Source organism: Populus euphratica, unplaced genomic scaffold (genome assembly GCF_000495115.2).
Source record: "Populus euphratica unplaced genomic scaffold, PopEup_1.0 scaffold88.1, whole genome shotgun sequence".
Classification (NCBI taxonomy): Eukaryota; Viridiplantae; Streptophyta; class Magnoliopsida; order Malpighiales; family Salicaceae; genus Populus; species Populus euphratica.
Window position 1 is genome coordinate 658,408 of NW_011499956.1, and position 21,256 is coordinate 679,663.

Consider the following 21,256-nt stretch of genomic DNA (forward strand, 5'->3'; position numbering starts at 1 on the left):
ATAAAATTAAATAATAATTAATTAATTTTAGAGATAAATCGAGTATATATATTTATCCCTTGTTTAAATAACTTTTTTTATATTATAATGGATACTCTACTCAATTTATATATATTTCAACTAATTTTATAAGTTATAAAATTAATAATCAAATCTAGTAATTCTAAAAAAACTTGAGCTTATAAATATTAAAAAGCAAATTTATAATCTAACCAATTATATATTTTTCATTATTCTACTTGTTAAGGGTTATTGTAATTGAGAAAATTAGAGTTACAAAAATGATTTAGCTTAAAATTCCTACAAAAACAAATGAACTTGTGCTAGCCGTATGTACGGCTTGCAGGATGAGACTAATGCATCATACATCGTAAAGTATGACTTGTTCATTTTATTAGCATAAAACACTCAATGATTACAAGAGCTAAGAACAAGCTCATAACATATGTCGATTGATATATTAAAAAATGACATGTGCAAGATATATGTATTAAGCTGTTTGGTATATATAGGTTTTATCATAACCATTACTCATTCTTTTGTTTCCGCCTCCTAGTGCCTTTGTTTTTGTCGCCGGTGGCGGAGGGCCTGGCATGAAAATATTCCTTCCTTGTAAATATTTAATAAAAATAATTAAAAAAATTTCTGAGCCCTCTAATTTATAATTTGGTTTTCCCTTTTTTTTTTTTCATTCCACCCTGCCGTGGCTAGTTTTAATAGCATTAATTTTCAAATAATTTTTCATGTTAAAATAAATATTAATAATATTTTTTTTATTTTTTAAAAATTATTTTTGATATCAAGGAAGTAAAATAATTTGAAAACACTAAAAATATATTAATTTAAAATTAATAAAAAATAAAAAATTAATTTTTTTAAAAAATATTTTTATAATGGAGAAACAAACAGGGCCATAGAAATTTCCCTAGGATTGCCCGCCTTTAGCTCTCCATTAGTTGAATACATATAAGAAAATAATGATGCTTCAATAAATTGAGACACGTGGCTCTCAGAAGGTGCCCAGCTTGCACAAGGAATGAAGACGTTCATCTTTCTTCAATACCCTTTCATATACTAGTGTTTAAAGGAGGGGATCAAATCATACTCTTGGAGAAGAGGCCTCTCAATTAATTAGTAAGTGACAGAACGCATCAGCATCCATGGTATAAAAGCATGTCGGGCCCCCCCAAGTTTAGAAGGAGATGTTGTCAAGGGCCTTGAGAGTAGTCGATGTCTAATTCATAAGTCTCTCATCAATGTATGAATCTCGCAAGGTGGTAAGCGGTATGAGATTTAACAAGGAAACATTATCAATGAGGATCTTGTAAATGGGGCAAATCATTCACTTTACTCTCCACGTGATGTGGATACTTATTGTTAGTCTTCTCCACACAGTAATTAGCATCGGTGAAGAGCATGCCATTCTCATTATTTCTTACCATGTTTCCTACTATATATATAGTTCGCAATAAAACTTAACCTATATATATTGTCACTTGGATATCTAGATAATGGCTATTGTATTTGCTTGTTTGTGTTCCTTATCAAAACCTAAAATATTATCAAAAATGAAAAAAATTCAGAATGTTCAGTAAAGACTATGTAATGGTGCAGCTAGGAGTAACCAGATAGACTTCATGCTTGCCGAAGTCATCTTCCCTCAACTCAACAAGGTTCTGAACAATAGCATGCACTTAGTCGTGATGGCGATGATGGTATCGTAGCAGTAGCTTTTCTTGCACATCACCCTCATTATCAAGAGCAATTTCTATTTTATTTTTTTAGTTTACCATGGAATAAGAATTTTAGGATATCAATCATGGCCTAAAGGCGGCTATAAGATCGTCATATTAGAGACCTGGGCAGTGGGTCGAGGCACGCCACCTCTTAAGGGCACTGTCAAACTGCCATTGTTAGTTAAGGGGACTTGGCCTACGTGTCCATCCTTAACATGGAGAAGGTTGACATGTCAATATTGTTGTTGGGATCTAGCAAGGTCCCATCATCAATACACACAAGAGATTAACATTCTTCGTTGAGGTCTTAGAAGGGGTTTCATGATCACTAACTCTCCAGTGAAGTCGATAAACTACAGGTAAGGGTTTTTGAGAACAAGGTAAAGACAGGTCAACATACCACGAGCTAGTTTTGTGACTTGAAAAGGCAATGGCACACCAGCAAAGTAAAAGGAGTGAAAGTAGCAAGAGACATGTGAGGAAGAGCAAGCAGTGCTAGGAGCAAGTCAGAGTGGTAGGCAAGTGGGTGAGTAGTCAATGTCCAAACAGATTGAGCTTTAAAAGATAAGTGATGGGAGAGTGGGAGAGCTTTGAGAGAGTTTTGTTTAGCAAGATATCAAGACTCCACAAAATATCCCTTATAATAGTTGTGAGGTTGATATTTATAAAGGAAGGTGGCTAGGATCACGCGCATCATCAATGTTTAAACTGGACAGGGAAATTGAGTTTTTTTGGGAATAAATTGCTTTAAATTGTTAGCAAATGATAAATAAGGTAATAATCAGGCATTTCTTTAACAAGCATTGCTCCGAGCCTACCAACCTAATCTCCCTACTATATGCTAAGTTATAATTTGCTAATACGTACGTGCTATGATCCACGATTAGCGTGGGTTTAATGTACCGAATGATATTATTACATCAAAATGGACTAAAGATGGATTTTGATAGAGTTGTATGGAAGTGATTTGATTTGTCTCCACAACACCGACTAGCAAATTGTAGCTGAAAAACAAGGCTTTCTTCCATTAGAAGTTAAAAACATTAAAATCCTGTCTTGTTTGAAAGTTGTGGCATCAGATTTGGGAGACAATGAAGGATTAATCATATATTTTTGGTTCCTCTCTTTTTCTTTTTTTCTTTTTTACATGCTATCAATAATGGAAGTTGGTCTGAGAAACCAAAAAAAAATCTTAAAGCAGAGGACAGCTAATAAAAAAGAGGAGGAATCATGGCGAGAAAGTGTCAAAGAGTACAAGAACCAGAAATGTATATGATTAATCCCCAAAAGGAGTGTACAAATTAACATCAACTGAAACACATGGTTGAAAGTCAGCTTGCCAATTCAATTCAATTCAAGAATCATGACCCAGGGAATAGAGAATCAATACAGGAATTTTATTTTTGTTTTTGTTGCTAGCTAGACCATGAGTTTGGCTCAGAAAGGCACGATAATAACAAAATATGACGACGACTAAAGAAGTGGGGTCAACATATTATTTCTCCAGGGATGAATGGGGGGTGGAGCAGCACGGTAGCTTGGTGTTGCTTTTCTCCTGAGAATTTTGAATTAAAGATTACAATGATCACAAATGGCCAGTATACAAAAAATTCATTTGCCTAAGAAGAAAGAGGAGCAGATTACAAATTTTATTGTACAAACGCACTAATGTCCCCATGGTTAAGCCGGTACGACCTCTATGGGTGATGATTGGTCTTCATCCCCGTCAGTAGTACTTGCTGGTGTTTCGACTTTCTCCTCTTCCTCTTCAAACCCTTGCTTAAATATGTCATAATTTGAGGCCTCACTTGATTTGAATGGCCGCTCGCCCAAAATTCGAATCAAGTCTTCTTGGTGAAGAACTTCCTTCTCGAGCAACAACTCTGCAATCTGCGCCACCTGTTCTTTGTGCTTTTCTACGAGTTGTAACGTATGGCCATAGGCCTTGCCCACCCATTCACGCACTTCACCGTCAATAATTGCTCCTGTCTCGTTGCTGTAGGGCTTGGTCATCTCAAACGAGTCCTCCTTTTGTGGGAAAGAGAGGAGACCAACCTTGTCACTAAAGCCATACACTGCAACTTGGGCGTATGTCATTTTCGTCACCTTTTCCAAGTCATTTTGGGCTCCAGTTGAGATTTTCCCCAACAAAACCTGCATCCAAGAGAAATCCTATGCATCAGCTTCATAACTAAGACCCTGGGAGCATTCAACTGAGTTGTTCATCAATTTACCAATTTTTAGTTTCCCTCGCCCCTTTATCCAATTCCAACTGTTTTAAAAAAGATGCATGTGAAGGGGATGAGGGTTGTTTTAAACAAACACTAGCAAACCACAGTTCAATGCTGCCAATGGAAAGGACAGCATTTCATTTCATTTGAGCATATGACAATTCAACATTATCTGTTGAGGAAAGGACAGCATTGTAGATACCTGTTCCGCTGCTCGGCCACCAAGTGTCATGCAGGTCATATCAAAGAGTTGCTCCTTGGTGAAGAGTAGGTTTTCATTTGGAACATACTGGGCAAACCCCAGAGCAGCTGTTCCTCGTGGGACGATTGTCACTTTCAAAAGTGGTTCTGCATGTTCCAAAAACCAGCCAGCAACAGCATGACCTGATTCATGATAAGCAACCGTTCTGCGTTCAAGCTTGCTTATTACCTGATTTGACAAAACAGGAACATCAAAATTGATCATTATAGCTCTCAAAACAAGAGGAATGCAAAAAGAATCACCATTATTCTGCCAATTAAGGATCCTCGCCCACAACTGGGACTCCAGATGCTAGAGAATCCTCTAACTAAATTACATCAGACAGCTCAAATGCAACAAATAAAGAAAATTTACCTTGTTCTTCTTCTCCAAACCACCAATGACTCGATCTACAGCTGCCTCAAAATGTTCCATTGTAACCAGTGATCCTTCACTCCTTGCAGCAATTAGAGCAGCTTCATTACAAACATTTGCAATGTCTGCTCCAGCAAATCCAGGAGTAAGAGCTGCAAGCCTTTGAGAGTAATATGATGGCTCATGATCAAGTTTGATCTTTTTCAAATATATTTGAAATATCTGGTCACGGCCTTTAATATCAGGTTTGTCAATGCAAATTTGGCGGTCAAATCGCCCAGGCCTCAACAGAGCTTTATCTAAAATATCAGGCCGATTTGTACCGGCAAGTACAACAACTCCAGCAGTAGTTCCAAAGCCATCCATTTCTACAAGCAATTGATTAAGGGTACTTTCCCGCTCATCATTAGAACCGGAGAACCCACCACGCCCCCTAGCCCTCCCGATCGCATCAATCTCATCGATGAATATGATACTAGGAGCACACTGTCTTGCTTCTTGAAACAAGTTTCTCACCCTGGATGGTCCAACACCAACAAACATCTCCATGAAATCTGAACCAGATATAGATAGAAAAGGTACACCAGATTCCCCAGCAGTTGCCTTTGCTAGAAGGGTCTTTCCAGTTCCTGGAGGACCGACCAAAAGAGCACCTTTTGGAATCTTCGCACCTAGCTCCTCGTACTTCTTAGGGCTTTTGAGGAAGTGCACAAATTCCATGATCTCTTGCTTTGCCTCATCACAACCAGCAACATCTTTGAAATAGATCTGCAGTCCCAAAATGATAGGAGAAACAACAAATTATAATCAATATCTTTCAAAATAAGCTTCATGCTAATACATGGGTACTGCAATAAATTGGTAAATTGCTATATTTAACAAAACAAATGGAAAGCTAACCTTATTCTTGGAGTTTTTATCTGCTTTGGTTACATGAGCCTTCCCTATGTTGAATATTCCACGGCCACCCTTTCCACCACCACCACCGCCAACACCTAATCCACCTTGCATTCTCCGTCCCATGTACATGAGGGTTCCCAAAAGCAATAGTGTAGGTGCAAACCTCATCAGTTCTTGGTACCAAACCATTTCAGAGGCATATGTAACTGGAACATAGTTATGAGGGTCTATCCCCAATGCTTCTTGGGCTTCCTCCAACTTCTCCTCGAAAGTGTCAACACTTCCAATAGTAAAGTAGTACTTATGTTGGCCCCCGTGACCTCTAGCAGGGACACCATTAACTGGACCTTGAACAATATCATCACTCGTTTGATTCTGTGCTGAGCTCTTCACATACACTTTTGCAACTGATTTATTAGAAACAACAATGTGATCCACTAGCCCCGGCTCCAAAAGTCTGTTTTTGAACTCTTGGAAACTAATCTGTCAAGAATAAAGTACACGGGGAGAAAATTTAAGAAACAAATGAACTTGATGAATTCATATTAGGACCAAATGAACATGGAAAAGACAAAAAAAAAACACACACACATTATGAATTGCATAATATTATGCCATGCAAAAACAAAACCACAAGTAGACAGGTTCCATAAGAATTGTTCAAAGAAATAAAATGCAAGCAGGTTAAATAAGGAAACCTATCACCTAATATTCAAACCTGAATGATATCGATGAAAAAACAAATGAACTAATTACACGTATAATTAAAATCAAGTAGTTGATGCTTAGGAAACCACATTAATTGGATGCTAACTGCCAGTTGGTATTATGAAGTTAAGATGATGGATCCAGGTTTGTTGGCATAAACCACTCTAGCTAAGCAAATCATTTGGTTAAAAGACACAAAGTTCTTTAGCAGATAGAACCGTACATATTAAATTGCAAAAGAAGAGGTTGTTAGGCAATTTTTCCAAGTGGACTGTTTTGAGTTCCCTTCAGCGGTAGTCATTATATTAGTAACTTATGGCTCTGCTTCAACGAGATTTTTACTGTCAGATCCACAATTTCTCCTGCAGAGGAATATGACATTCTTCCTCAGAGCTATCAGGACACAAATAATTGATCCTTTCCAAAATATACTATGAAAAAGAAAAGAAAAACATTCTCAAAAACTTCACTTGGACTACATTCCTTTTAATATGTCAATTTTGTCTGTTATTTCCGTAACTTCAGCAACAATACATTGATACATTGGTTAGTTTAGATGATCCTACTGATTTAGAAAACAATTCTGAAGTGCAGTTGAAACTGACCCGAATATAGTTTGGTACACAGAAAAAATAAATAACATGAAAAAGAAGAAGCTTTTAGCATGCCAAGCCAAAAAGTCTAATAGGTGTGGAAGCAAAAACAGCATAAAATGGTGTGAAGGTTATTATTACTGCGATTACCTGTTGCTTGTCACCATCACCAAAAGAGAAGGGATAAAAAAGCAGCTGAGCCACAAATAAAGGGGCAAGTAAATAGAATGCCTTCATGAATGTTCTCTTATTAAAGTCTGACTCGTCATGGTCTGCATTCGAAGAATTCTCTGAAATTGAAGAAAGCAAGAATCAATAAAAGGCAAATTGGTTTAGGGCTTGCCCTCCAAAATAAGAAATCCAAAAAAATTACCTTTGGATTCAGATTTCTGCTTTTCCCCTTTCGGAACTTCCTTCTTTCCCTTGGGATAGAAATTCTCATAATCTGCAAATCAATAAAAAAGTCTCCAGGAAATGATAAATGTCTTACTGACTTCCAAACAAATCTTATTAAGAGGAAAGCAGAAGCTTACTCTTCTTCTTAGGAGCTTCAGTGGAGAAAAAGCGTCGGATTCTAGGGTTTGCAAGAATGGAATTTAAATCGGATAAAAAAGGATTATGAGTTCCTCTACTTCCAATTGAAGTTAAATAACCTCTCAGCAACCCTAACCCTCCTCTTCCATCGATGAACCCTCCTTCTATGTTGTTAATAACCGCCGAGGATCTCAAAACACCGCCATTTCCAGCACGCAGTGTATTCTATTAATGGAAAAAAAAAATCAATCGATCATCTCAATACAATTCAATTCAAGCACACCCAAAAGAAAAAAGAACTTACAATAGAGCGGGAGGATCGAGAAAGAGAACGGCCCAGCTTCGAAAATATCATTATTTCTGGATCATGTAAAATGAACGATGCTTAGGTAAGAAATCCGGGACCTTTATATTTTTGGAATATAATGAGGAAAAATATATTCGTGCAAGGTCTGGTTTCCTGGTTTTATAGGAGAAATAGATGGGATGGCTATGGGATATTTCGGCAATGGGCGGGCAGGGATTGTTGAGGTCAGCCAAGGCGTTAGATTTTTAACTGGACTCCTTGCTAAACAAGACAGACCCATGGATATATTCAATTCGCACCCACCTCCAGTCTATATCTATTTTTTCAAATTAGAAGAAATATATCACTAGTTATTATTAATTAATTAATTAATTAATTATTAAAAAGAATATATCACTTTTCCCCTCTTTATCAATTATTGTCCAATGGAACAGTACTTTGTTTTTTCTATTTAATCATTATATTTATAAAGAATTAAATTTTATAATTTATTTTAATTTATTTTTTATAAAGTTATCTCAGTTTTATAACTCAAGTCATAATTTTTATTGGTTAATTAAGCTTACTCAAGTTTTTTTAGTTTTTTTATAATTAATTTTTTTTAATTTCATGTTTCACTATTTAAGTTGATTATAAATTAAACTTCATAATTATTTCAATTTATTTTTTATGAAGTTATCATAATCTCATGATCTAGGTCAAAAGTTTGGCAAGTTAAATCAGGATAACTCGGGTTTTTTCCATTCTTTTTTAATTATTTTTTTTTAATTTTATTATTCAATGCTGGATTAATGAGAAATTGAGTTTCATGATTTGTTTTAATTTGTTTTTTATTAAGTTATTTTGATGTTATGATTCAAATTTGTCAAATTGACTTGTTTTTTTTTTTTTTATGCAAGAGAAGAAGTGTCTAATATACACAATGTTTTTCATTTATAATGCAATAGAAGAAGTGTCTATATTTTTTTAATGTTGAAAGTTTTTAATTAAAAACTGGAAAGATGATATATGTGTTTAATAATATGAATTTAAAAATATATAAATTGGTAAATTGTAAAAAATGTTGCTTGCGCTAATTAAAGATTAAAATGAAAAATTAATATGATTTTGTAAAAAGCAAGAGATAGATACCAATACAAATATCTAAATACATGTTGTGAGGTTCTTTTCATTATTTTAATTAATTTTATAAGAAAATGATTTAAATTTTATACAAAAATGTATTTTCATTCAGAATTAATGTTTTTTCTTACTTAAAAAATATTTTTTATTAGCAATATAATTTATTGGATAAAAAATAAAGGTAATGAAAATAAATATTTTAAAAAAATATATATTAATTTTAATTAAGAAAGAAAATATATATCTTAAATTGAAACACATTTTCCTTATTCATTTGTTCTTCTTCTTCTTCTTTTTTTTTTTTTTGAAAAATCAAAAAATGCATGTCTCTTTTACAAGAAAGATTGTTGTTTAAATAAAAACTTATCATAATCATAAAAAAAAAAAATCATGATTCCATATTTTTTACTGAAATGTATCAAAGAAATATAAGATAGTCAATTTGGGAGAAATTATATAAAAAATCACAATAATAAGATAATAAAATAAATATTTTATTCACATTTTTAAAAAAAATATTTTAAGTTTATGTATAATTATTCAAAAATTAATTATTGATATTACTATAAAAGTTTTTAATATTGTTTGAAAAGTGTGGCATAACTAGATAATTATTTACATATAAACCTAATAAATGTATTCAAAAACATTTTTATTATAAAATATAAAAATAATAATCAAATAACAAAACTCTAAATGCTATTTTTCAAAAAAGACAATCTACTAGAAGGACATGCATTTATGCCTAATAAAAATTCAGATGCTTGGGTCTAGAAAATCCACATGCCTAACCTTTTTTTTTTAATGAAAAAATGGATGCAATATTAAGTTTTATTTTAATAAAATGAAATAGATGACATAATCAACTACCTAAAAAGACCATATATCATCCACCTACAGGTGACTTTGATCATTAAAAAATCAAGATTCAAATTATATGATCCTATAAATCTGTATTTAAATTTTTTTTTAGCTAACAACATTAAAATAACATCATATAAACATCTAAAACTCCATTTATTGTACAAAACACATTTCAAGAGTTTTCTCTTATTGAGCTCTCTATTTACTTAAAAACAAAATTGTAATTTGGTCATTCAAAAGCTTTGGCTCTTCTTATTTTTTGTTGATTTTCTCTCTCATCTCTCAACATCTAGAAACTAAAAAATAAAAAATAAAGTTTAGAATCAAATCATAAAAATTCAAACAACAAAGATTAAAGATAGAAAAAAGAAAAAAGAAATTTAAGGAACCAAATTCTATTTCCCTCGCCTTTTAAACAACGTACACGAGAGGAGATTTTATTTTTTTTAATTTTATTTTGGTTTTTGATTTTTAAATTTTATTTTATAAAAACAATCTTTAATTTAATGTAACAATCATATACACATATCAAGTATGTGAGAACATACAATTTGAAATGGATTACAATATATAAAACAATGCATATATAAATTGCAATTGTCATAACCTATTTTTTAGTTCCTTTCTCCCCTTAAATTTAGTTTTTTCCATTCAAAAAATAAAAGTAATAATAACAAAAAGACCGGTAACTTAGCAAAAACATGTTAAGCAGCGTTTCAAATATGTAAAAGAATCAAGCTAGAATTTTGAATAAAATTATGAGTCTAATCATACCTCATTGTATTCAAGACTGAAAAGACAGTATATATTCAAGGTCAAATTAAATTATATACACATATCAAATATATAAGAACATACAATTCGAAATGGATTATAATATATAAAACCATGCCTATATAAGTTGCAATTATCATAACTTATTTTTCGGTTCCTTTTCTCCCCTTAAATTTAACTTTTTCCATTTGAAAAATAAAAATAATAATAACAAAAAGGCTAGTAACTTGGAAAAAACATGTTAAGCAGGGTTTTCAATATGTAAAAGAATCAAGTTAGAGTTTTGGATAAAATTATGAGCCTAATCATACTATATTGTATCCAAGATTGAAAAAAGAATACATATTCAAGGTCGAATTAAATTATTATTGAATGAATCCATATAAAAATTAAGTTTAGAAACCTAATTAGATTTTTAATAAGCTAATTTGATTTAATTATGGGCCGAATTAAGAGTTTATTTATGTTTAAGAATTAATTTGGGTCAAATTAGAAGATTTAATTATGTGCAAAGACTTAATTATACTTTTAATGAGTTAAATTAATTTTATTAGGGACTTAATTGTTAAGAAATTAAGTTTAGGAATCTAATTTGAGCTTAATCGAAAAGATTAGAATTTTAGAGGACCAAATTCAATTTTTACAAAGTCAATTGATTTAAATTATGGACAAATTTGCAATAAAATCAAAGATTAGAGTTAAATTGAAGAAATTCATTGTTGGTATTGAAATTTGGTGAGGGTAAAATCGCATAAAATTAAAAGTTTAAGGTCAAATAGGAATACAATCAAAAAAATTAAAAGCCGAAGGAATAAATTAAACTTTAGTAAAATCTCTAATTAAAACCCTAAGAACTTCAAAATGGCGTTGTTTTATTTAAATGAAATGTTGCATTTTGACCAAAACAAGTTGTTTTGGTACAAAATGATGTTATTTTGACTAGTATATAAACAAAAAAAAGAGACATCTAATGACTTGTTGTCTACCTACTATTCATCATCTTCAACTTTTTGCACTTGAAATGCTGCTCAGTTGACTACTTTTCAAGAGCATTGAATGTGTCATCTCTTCACTAAATTAGACAAACAAGACACCACTTTGATGGCCTAATATCGTAGTACACCCTAATGTAATTCTTATCAGCTGATTGCTCTAGAATCATCACGTCACCACTCCAAAAGGCTAACCCGATTAGCCTTCAGTAACCAAATTTTTATAGCTCATGATTATGTCTTTAAGTTAACGATTGAGTTCCTTCTCGTTTGCATTAAAGGTCAATATTGGTTTTCAATAAAAACAAGATGTTCCTTTTTCACCATCTATAAGTAGGAGTAAATTTCGGGCATAAAAAGGCAAGAAAAAAAAGAGAGAAAAGAGAGCTAGAAAATCATTATTTTCATGATTTTTTATGTTCCCTCTCAATTCAATCTCCCCACATCTTCTCTTTACCACCAAACTATCTTCCTGCCATTTTTTCCTTCAGCAACACCAACCTTTTATACCAACAATCGTGTATCTCCTTCATCAGCAGCCACCTCCACCTTGAGCAATGACATCTTCCTTATCAGCATAACATCTTCGGCAAGACAAACACCTCTCTAAGGCAACAGTTGTCGCGGGCCATCAATAGTTCCACCGTGAGCTGCCAATAGGACCGTCAACCAGCAACACCCCCATTCAGCCTAAGGAAGCTTCTTCATTCCTTCTCTCCTGCATCTTATCTCTTGTTGCATGCAGGATGTGAATTAATTCATGTCTTACAAATAAAAACCAAGATGAGCTTTTAGGCTAACCAAGATAGCTGGGTGAGGTCAAACCCATATATATATACATATAAAAAAATTTTTTGGGTCCATTGCCCTTTTTCCTTAATAATTTTGTTTAATATCAGTATGTAGACTTAAATTATAAGATACAGGCCCGGTATAAAAAATATTTGTTTTTTCTTCAAAATTCCCAAAAAAATCCAAAAATCCACTTCTTAATAATGAAACTAAAAATAAAAAGTTTTATATCAAAGAGTAAAAAATAAAAAAAAATTAAGAAACCGAGGAGAAAAAAAGAGTTATGATGTTGCGATGTCGTGGTCGCACAAATTAATTACCCTAGCTTAAAACACAACACACAAGATAGTATAGAGCAAGCAAGGGGTCGATCCCACAAGGAAGATTTAGTTCAGATTTTTATGCTATACGTTATGCAATTGGGGGGTTTTGATTTGTGATGATCTAAACTATGGAAGAAATTAAACTAGCAAACAAAATCAATTGAAATCGAAATTTATCAAGAAAACAAACCTTGGTTGCAAGCACACATCCACCAATTGAAATTAGAACCGATCCTTGAAACAAAACTACAATTTATATTCTGAATTTTTATCTTTTCTTAATGTTGGTTAATTAACGGATCCGCCGTATAATTAACCCTAACCAACAAATAATCACAATGTCCGCATTAATGATTTAGTTCAATGGCAACCCTAAGAACTAGATATTTGAGTGTTTTCCCTAAGTTTAATAATGTAGTTCCGCCACAATTATCAAGCTTAGTTGCTTCACAAGTTCATACATCACAACTCCGGTTTTGATATCAAACTTAGCAATAAATTGTTCACAATAATAACTTAGAGTTCCGCTCTAGCAATTATCAACAACAATCATAGAAAATATGCATAGGAAAACAACCATACTTATTCATAATATAAACTAAAAATAAAAGGAAGAATAAATCTCACGGTTCTTGAAATCCGAAGGTTTGTTGTGTCCTTGCAACCAAGAAAAGAGCTTAGCCTTGCATAACCATTGAACAACTACTCTTGAAGAATGAAGAGAGCATGATTTTTTTGGGTTTGTAGAGGAGAGAATTTGTGTTTCTTCACTTCTGGCTGCTGCCCCCCTTCTCTCCTCTCTCTCTTTCTTTTTATATGCTAAGAAACCCTAGTTCCTAATTTACAAAGTAGTCCTCCCTTAAGTTGACAATTGACATTTAAGTACTTCTATAACTATTTTCCCTAAAAAAGAGAAATAGCCTTGCATGAAATCTTCAAACTCTGACTTAGAGGAGCTAAATTGCTGATATAAAAACTTGGATGACGGTTTAGAAGCTTCGAAACGTAATTTGGACTCATTTCTTCACGAAACCTGATTGCTGGCAGAATTCATTTGTCATCTTTGAAAAATCATATCTCCCTCATATGACATCGTTTAGGGATAAAATTTGGAGCGTTTATATTCCTTTGCGTCAGGAATCCAAAAAAATTGAGTCTGCATAAATTGGACTTCTATAGCTCCATATATTGAATTTTTAATAGATAAAGGTCAATAGTGGCAGAATGCGAGATTTGACTTTGAAGGATGTGATTTCCATGATCTTCCTCTTTTTATTTTTCTTGCATTGCATTTCCAGAAAGGTATGGATGTTAGCTTTTTATTGCCACTAGAATCACTTCATTTCGATCTCTAGAACTCACGCTCTGCACAAAACATTGACTGAACGTCAAATCTGCCAATTATCTCCAATTTACTCCTTTTTGCATTTTTCATCCAAAAGTGCCTTCAAAACATAAAACAAAGAATATCAAGGCATTTTACATATAAAACATGGACAAAACATTAGGTAAATATGGGTGAAACTATCGAATAATATGGTTATACCAAATACCCCCACACTTAGCTCTTTCTCGTCCTCGAGAAAGGATAAATAAAATTAAATTGAATTGAAAATAACCATGATCAATCTCTTAATCTCCCATCAATATCTAAGAGTAAAAGCATTATAAATAAGAATATAATAAAAAAGGATAAAATAAATAAATTTTTATGAATTTGTTTACATGTAAACTTCAAAATTCAATCAATCGTCGGGATTTAAATGAAATCTATGCCATGCCAAAGTGATAGGTCCTCTCATTGATATACACTCCAACACTCATGTGTTTAGGGTTTATGTGTTTAAATCTCTCAAATTCAATCAAAGAGTATGTTCTACCATAAGCTTGATTTTCAATCTCATCTCCATTACTAACATATTACAAACAATGCATGAATCAAAAGGTCTTATTTTCCGGTTGTAATGGGGCTAAGGTTAAGGTGAGGTAAAAGAGAGTAAAAGAAAAGGTTCAAATCAAAGAAAGTAGAGCATTCCGAAAAATGATATTTCAAACAAGATATTCCATCAAAGCTCATAAATTTTTCATCTTTAATCACCAATGCTTAACTCCTTTTGATTGTAAGCTCTTTTAACATAAAATCTTAAGAACATAAAGGAACATTTTTTTTTCTTCTTTTCTTTTTTTCTTCTTGTTTTTTTTTGTAATTTTGCCCATCTTTTCATCAAGCATCACTTCTTCTATCTTTTCATATAATTTCCAACCATAATTCCATGAAGTATCACAAGTACATGCTCTACTAATCCTTGGCCAGGGGAAAAGGAAAATATATATAAAGTTAAGGCTTATACATGGATAAAGCAAAGAAAAGATAAATAAGCTCAAAAGGGGCTCACTAAGGATAATATGCTTTAGGTTGGCTTTTTGGTTCAAGTACTTTAAAATTCCTATTGCCTTTATCATCTTCATGTATATTTGTAATGTAATATAATCTCAATAAGATATGAAGCAAGTTCTAGAGATACATATCATTGAAAGAATGCACCTCAAAGAATACAATGTTGAAGGCTCAAAAACTTGCAGTGGTATAACACTATAAAATCAACATGGCATATTCTCAAAGTCAATCCCTAAACCAATTAAACCTTAAAATTTGCATGCATACTCTTTCATTTGATTTATATCTTCATCTATCTCAATTAATTCTTATACATAATACTCATATTCTTAAAAACCAATGGGAGTTAAAAAGATCAAACACAATTTTTTTTTTTAAGAACAACAAAGAAAACTAAAATAAGAAAATAAAAATTCTCCCAATACCCCCACACTTAAAACACAACATTGTCCTCAATGTTGAAATAAAAGCAAAGGAACATAAGAGAATGACAGAAAATAAATTAAAATACAAAAAAATAAAAGATAAGGAAAAAGAGAGCAAATCTGATTTTTCTTTTTGTGTGCTGGGTTGCCTCCCAGTAAGCGCTTTTGTTTTATATCATTGGCTTGACATGTGGCATGCTCATTCTTCATAGATTGGTTCAGCTAACTCTACAGAAGCGGTGAGTTCTGCCGTCCAACCTTCATAGAAAGGTTTCAAACGATGTCCATTGACCTTGAGTACTTTGCTGGTTTCTAAACTTGTAATTTCAACTGCACCATAAGGAAAAATATTAGAAACAATAAAGGGTCCAATCCAATAAGAGCGCAATTTTCTAGGAAAAAGTTTTAAACGCGAATGATAAAGAAGGACTTTGTCTCCAACATGAAATTCCTTTCTTGTAAGCATTCGGTCATGAAGATTCTTAGTCTTTTCTTTGTAAATTCTTGCATTCTCGTAAGCATCATTTCGAATTTCTTCCAACTCTTGCAGTTGCAATTTTCTTGCAATCCTAGCAGCATCATAATCCATGTTGCATTGTTTAATGGCCCAAAAAGCTTTGTGTTCAAGCTCCACCGGTAGATGACATGCTTTCCCATAAATCATTCTATAAGGTGACATTCCTATAGGTGATTTATAAGCAGTCCTATAAGCCCAAAGTGCATCTCCAAGGCGTAGACTCCAATCTCGTCGGTTAGGTTGAATTGTTTTCTCCAAAATGGACTTGATTTCTCGATTGGAAATTTCAGCTTGGCCATTCGTTTGCGGATGATATGCTGTGGATGTTCGATGAGTCACATGATATTTGCGTAGCAATGCTTCCATAGAACGATTGCAGAAATGAGTGCCATGATCACTGATGATAGCTTTAGGGATGCCAAACCTATCAAATATATGAGTCCTGACAAAATCTAAAACAACCTTAGCATCGTTAGTTCGTGTGGCTTTCGCCTCAATCCATTTGGACACATAATCAACAACAAGAAGAATATAAAGATTTCCAAAAGAAAAAGGAAATGGACCCATAAAGTCAATACCCCAAACATCAAAAATTTCACTTACAAGAATATTTGTTAAAGGCATTTGATTTTTATGAGTGATATTACCTGTTCTTTGGCATTTTTCACATGATTTGCAGAAGTGATATGCATCTTTAAAAATAGAAGGCCAATAGAAACCACTTTCAAGTACCTTGTGGGCTGTTCTTTTTGCTCCAAAATGCCCACCACAAGAATGAGAATGATAAAAAGTGAGAATGGAATGAAATTCATCATGTGGTACACATCTCCTTACTACTTGATCCACACAAAATTTTCACAAGTAAGGAGTATCCTAAAAATAATATTTAGCATCAGCTCGTAACTTGTCCTTTTGGGATGTAGACAAACCTGGAGGGAATTCTTTGGTGACTAAATAGTTCACCAAATCAGCATATCATGGTCTTGTAGAGGAGTGCAACATATACAACTGTTCATCAGGAAATGTTTCTCTTATTGTTTCAGTTGGAATATCATCGGTCCTCAGTCGACTCAAGTGATCAGCCACATGGTTTTCGGCACCTTTTTTGTCTTTGATCTCAAGATCGAATTCTTGTAAAAGCAAGATCCACCTAATCAATCTTGGTTTAGACTCCTTCTTCTTCAAAAGACACCTGAGAGCTGCATGGTCAGTAAAAACAATGACTTTTGTACCAAGTAGATATGACCTGAATTTTTCAAGAGCAAACACCACTGCAAAAAGTTCCTTTTCAGTTGTATGGTAATTGCATTGTGCTCCATCCAACATGCGAGAAGCGTAGGCGATAACATGCAAATTCTTCCCAATTCTTTGCCCAAGCACAACTCCTACTGCATAGTCACTCGCATCACACATTATCTCAAAAGGTTCATCCCAATTTGGTGGTTGGATGATAGGGGCAGATGTGACACGTCTCTTAAGCTCATCATGGGCATCTTTACAGGCTTGATCAAACATAAAATCCACTTCTTTGGCTAATAGTCTGCACAAAGGTGCTGTAATCTTCGAGAAATCTTTGATAAAGCGTCGATAGAAACCTGCATGACCTAGAAAAGAACGAACTTCCCTCACGCATGAGGGGTAAGGCAATGATGAAATAACATCTATCTTAGCTTTATCAACTTGTAATCCACGTGAAGACACAACATGCCCAAGAACTATTCCTTGTTCTACCATAAAATAACACTTTTCATAGTTCAAGACAAGGTTTGTTTCAATGCACCTTTTTAGGATCAAAGATAAATTTTCTAGACATTTATCAAAAGAATCACCATACACCGTGAAATCATCCATAAAAACCTCGATTATTCTTTCAACATAGTCAGAAAAAATACTCATCATGCATCTTTGAAAAGTTGCAGGAGCATTATAAAGACCAAAAGGCATTCTCCTATATGCATATGTACCAAATGGACAAGTAAATGTAGTTTTTTCTTGATCCTCAAGATTAATAACAATCTGATTATATCCACTATATCCATCAAGAAAGCAATAAAAAGACTTACCTGCTAGGCGTTCAAGCATTTGATCTATGAATGGTAATGGGAAATGATCTTTGCGTGTAGAAAGATTGAGCTTTCTGTAATCAACACACATTCTCCATCCACTCGAGATGCGAGTAGGAATGAGCTCATCATTTTTGTTTTTCACCAATGTGATTCCAGTCTTTTTAGGCACCACATGGATTGGCGCCACCCATTTACTGTCAGTGATGGGGTAAATGACTCCTGCATCTAACAGTTTTAAAATTTCAGCTTTCACTACCTCCATCATAGGTGGGTTCAACCTCCTTTGCAGTTCCCTTATTGGTTTTGCGTTGTCCTCCAATAGTATGTGATGCATACACATTGAGGGACTAATGCCCTTGATGTCAGCTAAAGTCCATCCAATGGCAGTTTTGTGATCACACAACAACTTCACAAGTTTTTCCTCTTGTATACTTGTCAAACCTTTTGCTATGATAACAGGAAGTGTATTGTTGTCGCCAATGAATACATACTTCAAATTATCGGGCAAAGGTTTTAATTCTAACTCGGGGGCCTGTAAAATAGATGGCAAAAGCTTTTTATGTGAGAGTAATAAATCAATAAAGACATTACCATGGGGAATGGTTTGTAAAGCTTGTAAGGCCAATACTGATTCGTGCATGTTTTAGGGAACACATATGTGCCTCTCCATCTCTTCTATCTTGGTGAAATCATAGCCATAGCTCAAAGCTATGCTTAATCCATCTTCGCAATCAAAATCACAAACTTGCTGCACACACTTATCAATCTGGTCATAGCATGTGATAGAATAAACATTGCTATAAGGATATTTCATTGCATCAAGAAAATTGAATTCAATTTTTTCATCTCCTACCTCCATAGACAAGGTATCCTTACCACAATCAATCTTTGTGTTGGCAGTTTTCAAGAATGGTCTTCCAAATAATATAGGAGTGTTGGTTGATGAATCACAAGAATCATGTTCCATATCAAGAATATAAAAGTCACATGGAATAACCAAAGTATCAATCTTGACTAGGACATCCTCTATCACACCAAGTGGGTAAACCAAACTACGATCCGCAAGTTGTATTACAATGCTAGTTTTATGCAAAGCCTCAAGACTAAGAGAATCATAAACATGTTTGGGCATAACACTAATGGATGCACCTAAATCACACAAGGCCCTCTTGAAACTAGCATTACCAATAACACATGGGATAGTAAACGCACCTGGGTCCTTTTGCTTCAAAGGCATATTCTTTTGAACAACAGCAGACACAACTTTACCCATACTTACCATTTCATGACCTTTCAATTTGAAAGCTCTCTTGGTAGTACACAACTCCTTCAAAAATTTAGCATACTTGGGAATTTGCTTGATAGCATCCAGTAAAGGAATGTTGAGTTCTACTTTTTTGAAAACCTCTAAAATCTCTTTTTCTTTGTCCTCTTTCTTTGACCTAGAAGAACTCACAGGAAAGGGTGGAATTGCTTTAAAACTGGAATTCATTGAGTGAGGAGTTACCTTTGGAGTGTTGGTCGATGTTTTAGTTTGTGAAGGAGGATGATGTTCCTTCTTTGTACTCAATTCAGTTTCTATCTCTTCTTCTTCCTCCATCTCAATTTGTTTTGACCTTTTCTCTTCAAGTTCTTTCCCACTTCTCAGCATGATCGCACTAACATTCTCTTTTGGATTCAATGCTTGGGAGGGCAATTTTCCGTTCATTTGTGCCTCCAATTTCCTTACACTTGAAGCTACTTGCCCCATTTGCTTCTCCAAGTTGTGAATACTTGACCTTGTTTCCTGTTGAAAAGACATGACATTTTGTTGCAAGGTAACAGTATTAGAAGCCAAAGTTGAATACTTGACCTTGTTTCCTATTGAAAAGACATGACATTTTGTTGCAAGGTAACAGTATTAGAAGCCAAAGTTTTCATCATCTCACGAAGATCATCATTGGATGACGACCCCATAACATTGGAGTTTGTGAATGAGGGGGGTTGTCTTGCTTGATAATTCTGTTGGGGCTGAAATCCATGGGGATGGAATTGTCGGCCTTGATTGCCTTGTTGGGATGGGTTGCCATAGTGTAAGTTGGGATGATCTCTCCATCCAGAATTGTACGTGTTGGAAAAAGGATCATATTTACGCTGGGGCTGTCCGTTGAATGCTCCATCAATTGCATGAGCTTGTTCAATGTAATCTTCTTGCATTGTTGGGCACATATCCAAAGCATGTCCTTGTAAGGAGCATATGCTACAAACTTTCACCTGCTGCACATTTCCACAAGCCAAAGAACGCACAAGAGAAGTAAGATCATTAACTTTATTTTCAAGGTTAGAAATACTTACCTCATTTACTCGTTTGTTGGAGAAGTCTCCACGAGTGCCAAACTATTTTGAGTTAGCTGCCATGTTTGAGATCAATTGGCGTGCAGCCTCGGGTGTCTTATCCACCAATGCGCCTCCACTTGCAGCATCAATGATACTACGGTCAGTAGGCATTAATCCTTCAATTGCGCCTCCACTTGCAACATCAATGATACTACGGTCAGTAGGCATCAATCCTTCATAAAAATATTGAATGAGTAGTTGATCGGGTATTTGATGATGAGGGCATTGAATGCATAGTTGCTCAAATCTTTCCCAATACTCGGAGAGGATCTCTCCATGAGATTGCCGAATCCCACATATTTCTTTCCTTATGTTGGCAACTCGAGATGCTGGGAAATACTTCTCAAGGAAAATCTTTTTCATGGCATTCCAAGTTCCAATAGATCCTGGGAGAATAGAGAAAAGCCATGCCTTTGCTGGCCCTTTTAAAGAGAAAGGGAAAGCTTTCAACTTAACTTGTTCTTCATCAACTCTATTCGGTTTCATGCCAACACAAACCATAAGGAACTCCTTGAGATGAGTATGAGGATCTTCTCCTGCAAGACCATTAAATGTTGGTAACAAATGTATAAAACCAGATTTGAGCTCAAAGTTTACATTATTGTCAATGTTTATGCATAGTGGCTGATTTTCCACGTTAGGAGCAGCAAGCTCCTTGAGTGTTTGTTGTCGTGCAATAGCCATGGTGCTGAGGCGAGCTTCCTTGCGTAACCTGCGTAAAGTTTTTTCTATTTTGAGATCCAACTGCACTTGAATTTGATTAGTAGAACGGGTTACTGGCATCAATTGCTAAGAAAATTCAAAAGAAAGAAACCACACAAGAGACGAAAAATAATGCAAATTATATGAAAATCCAATAAATCATCAAGAAAACTCAAAAGAAACCAATCACACAAGAGACCGAAAACAATGCAAATTGTACGAAAATCCTATGCTAGAAAACTAAAACTACCTAAAACCCTTAGAAACCAGTGGAATTTGG

General features: G+C 34.1%; 1 protein-coding gene across 1 annotated transcript; it reads right to left on the reverse strand.

The window, feature by feature from the left end:
* Positions 1-3,114: 3,114 nt before the first annotated feature.
* LOC105138368 (ATP-dependent zinc metalloprotease FTSH 10, mitochondrial-like) lies at positions 3,115-7,885 on the reverse strand. The gene is made up of 8 exons (XM_011044426.1): positions 7,623-7,885; positions 7,318-7,543; positions 7,158-7,229; positions 6,935-7,074; positions 5,484-5,966; positions 4,584-5,351; positions 4,170-4,397; positions 3,115-3,890 (listed from the first exon to the last, which is right to left on the reverse strand). The coding sequence occupies exons 1-8, from the start codon at positions 7,671-7,673 to the stop codon at positions 3,417-3,419; spliced, it is 2,442 nt and encodes an 813-aa protein (XP_011042728.1). The 5' UTR covers positions 7,674-7,885; the 3' UTR covers positions 3,115-3,416.
* Between the last annotated feature and the right edge of the window lie 13,371 nt (positions 7,886-21,256).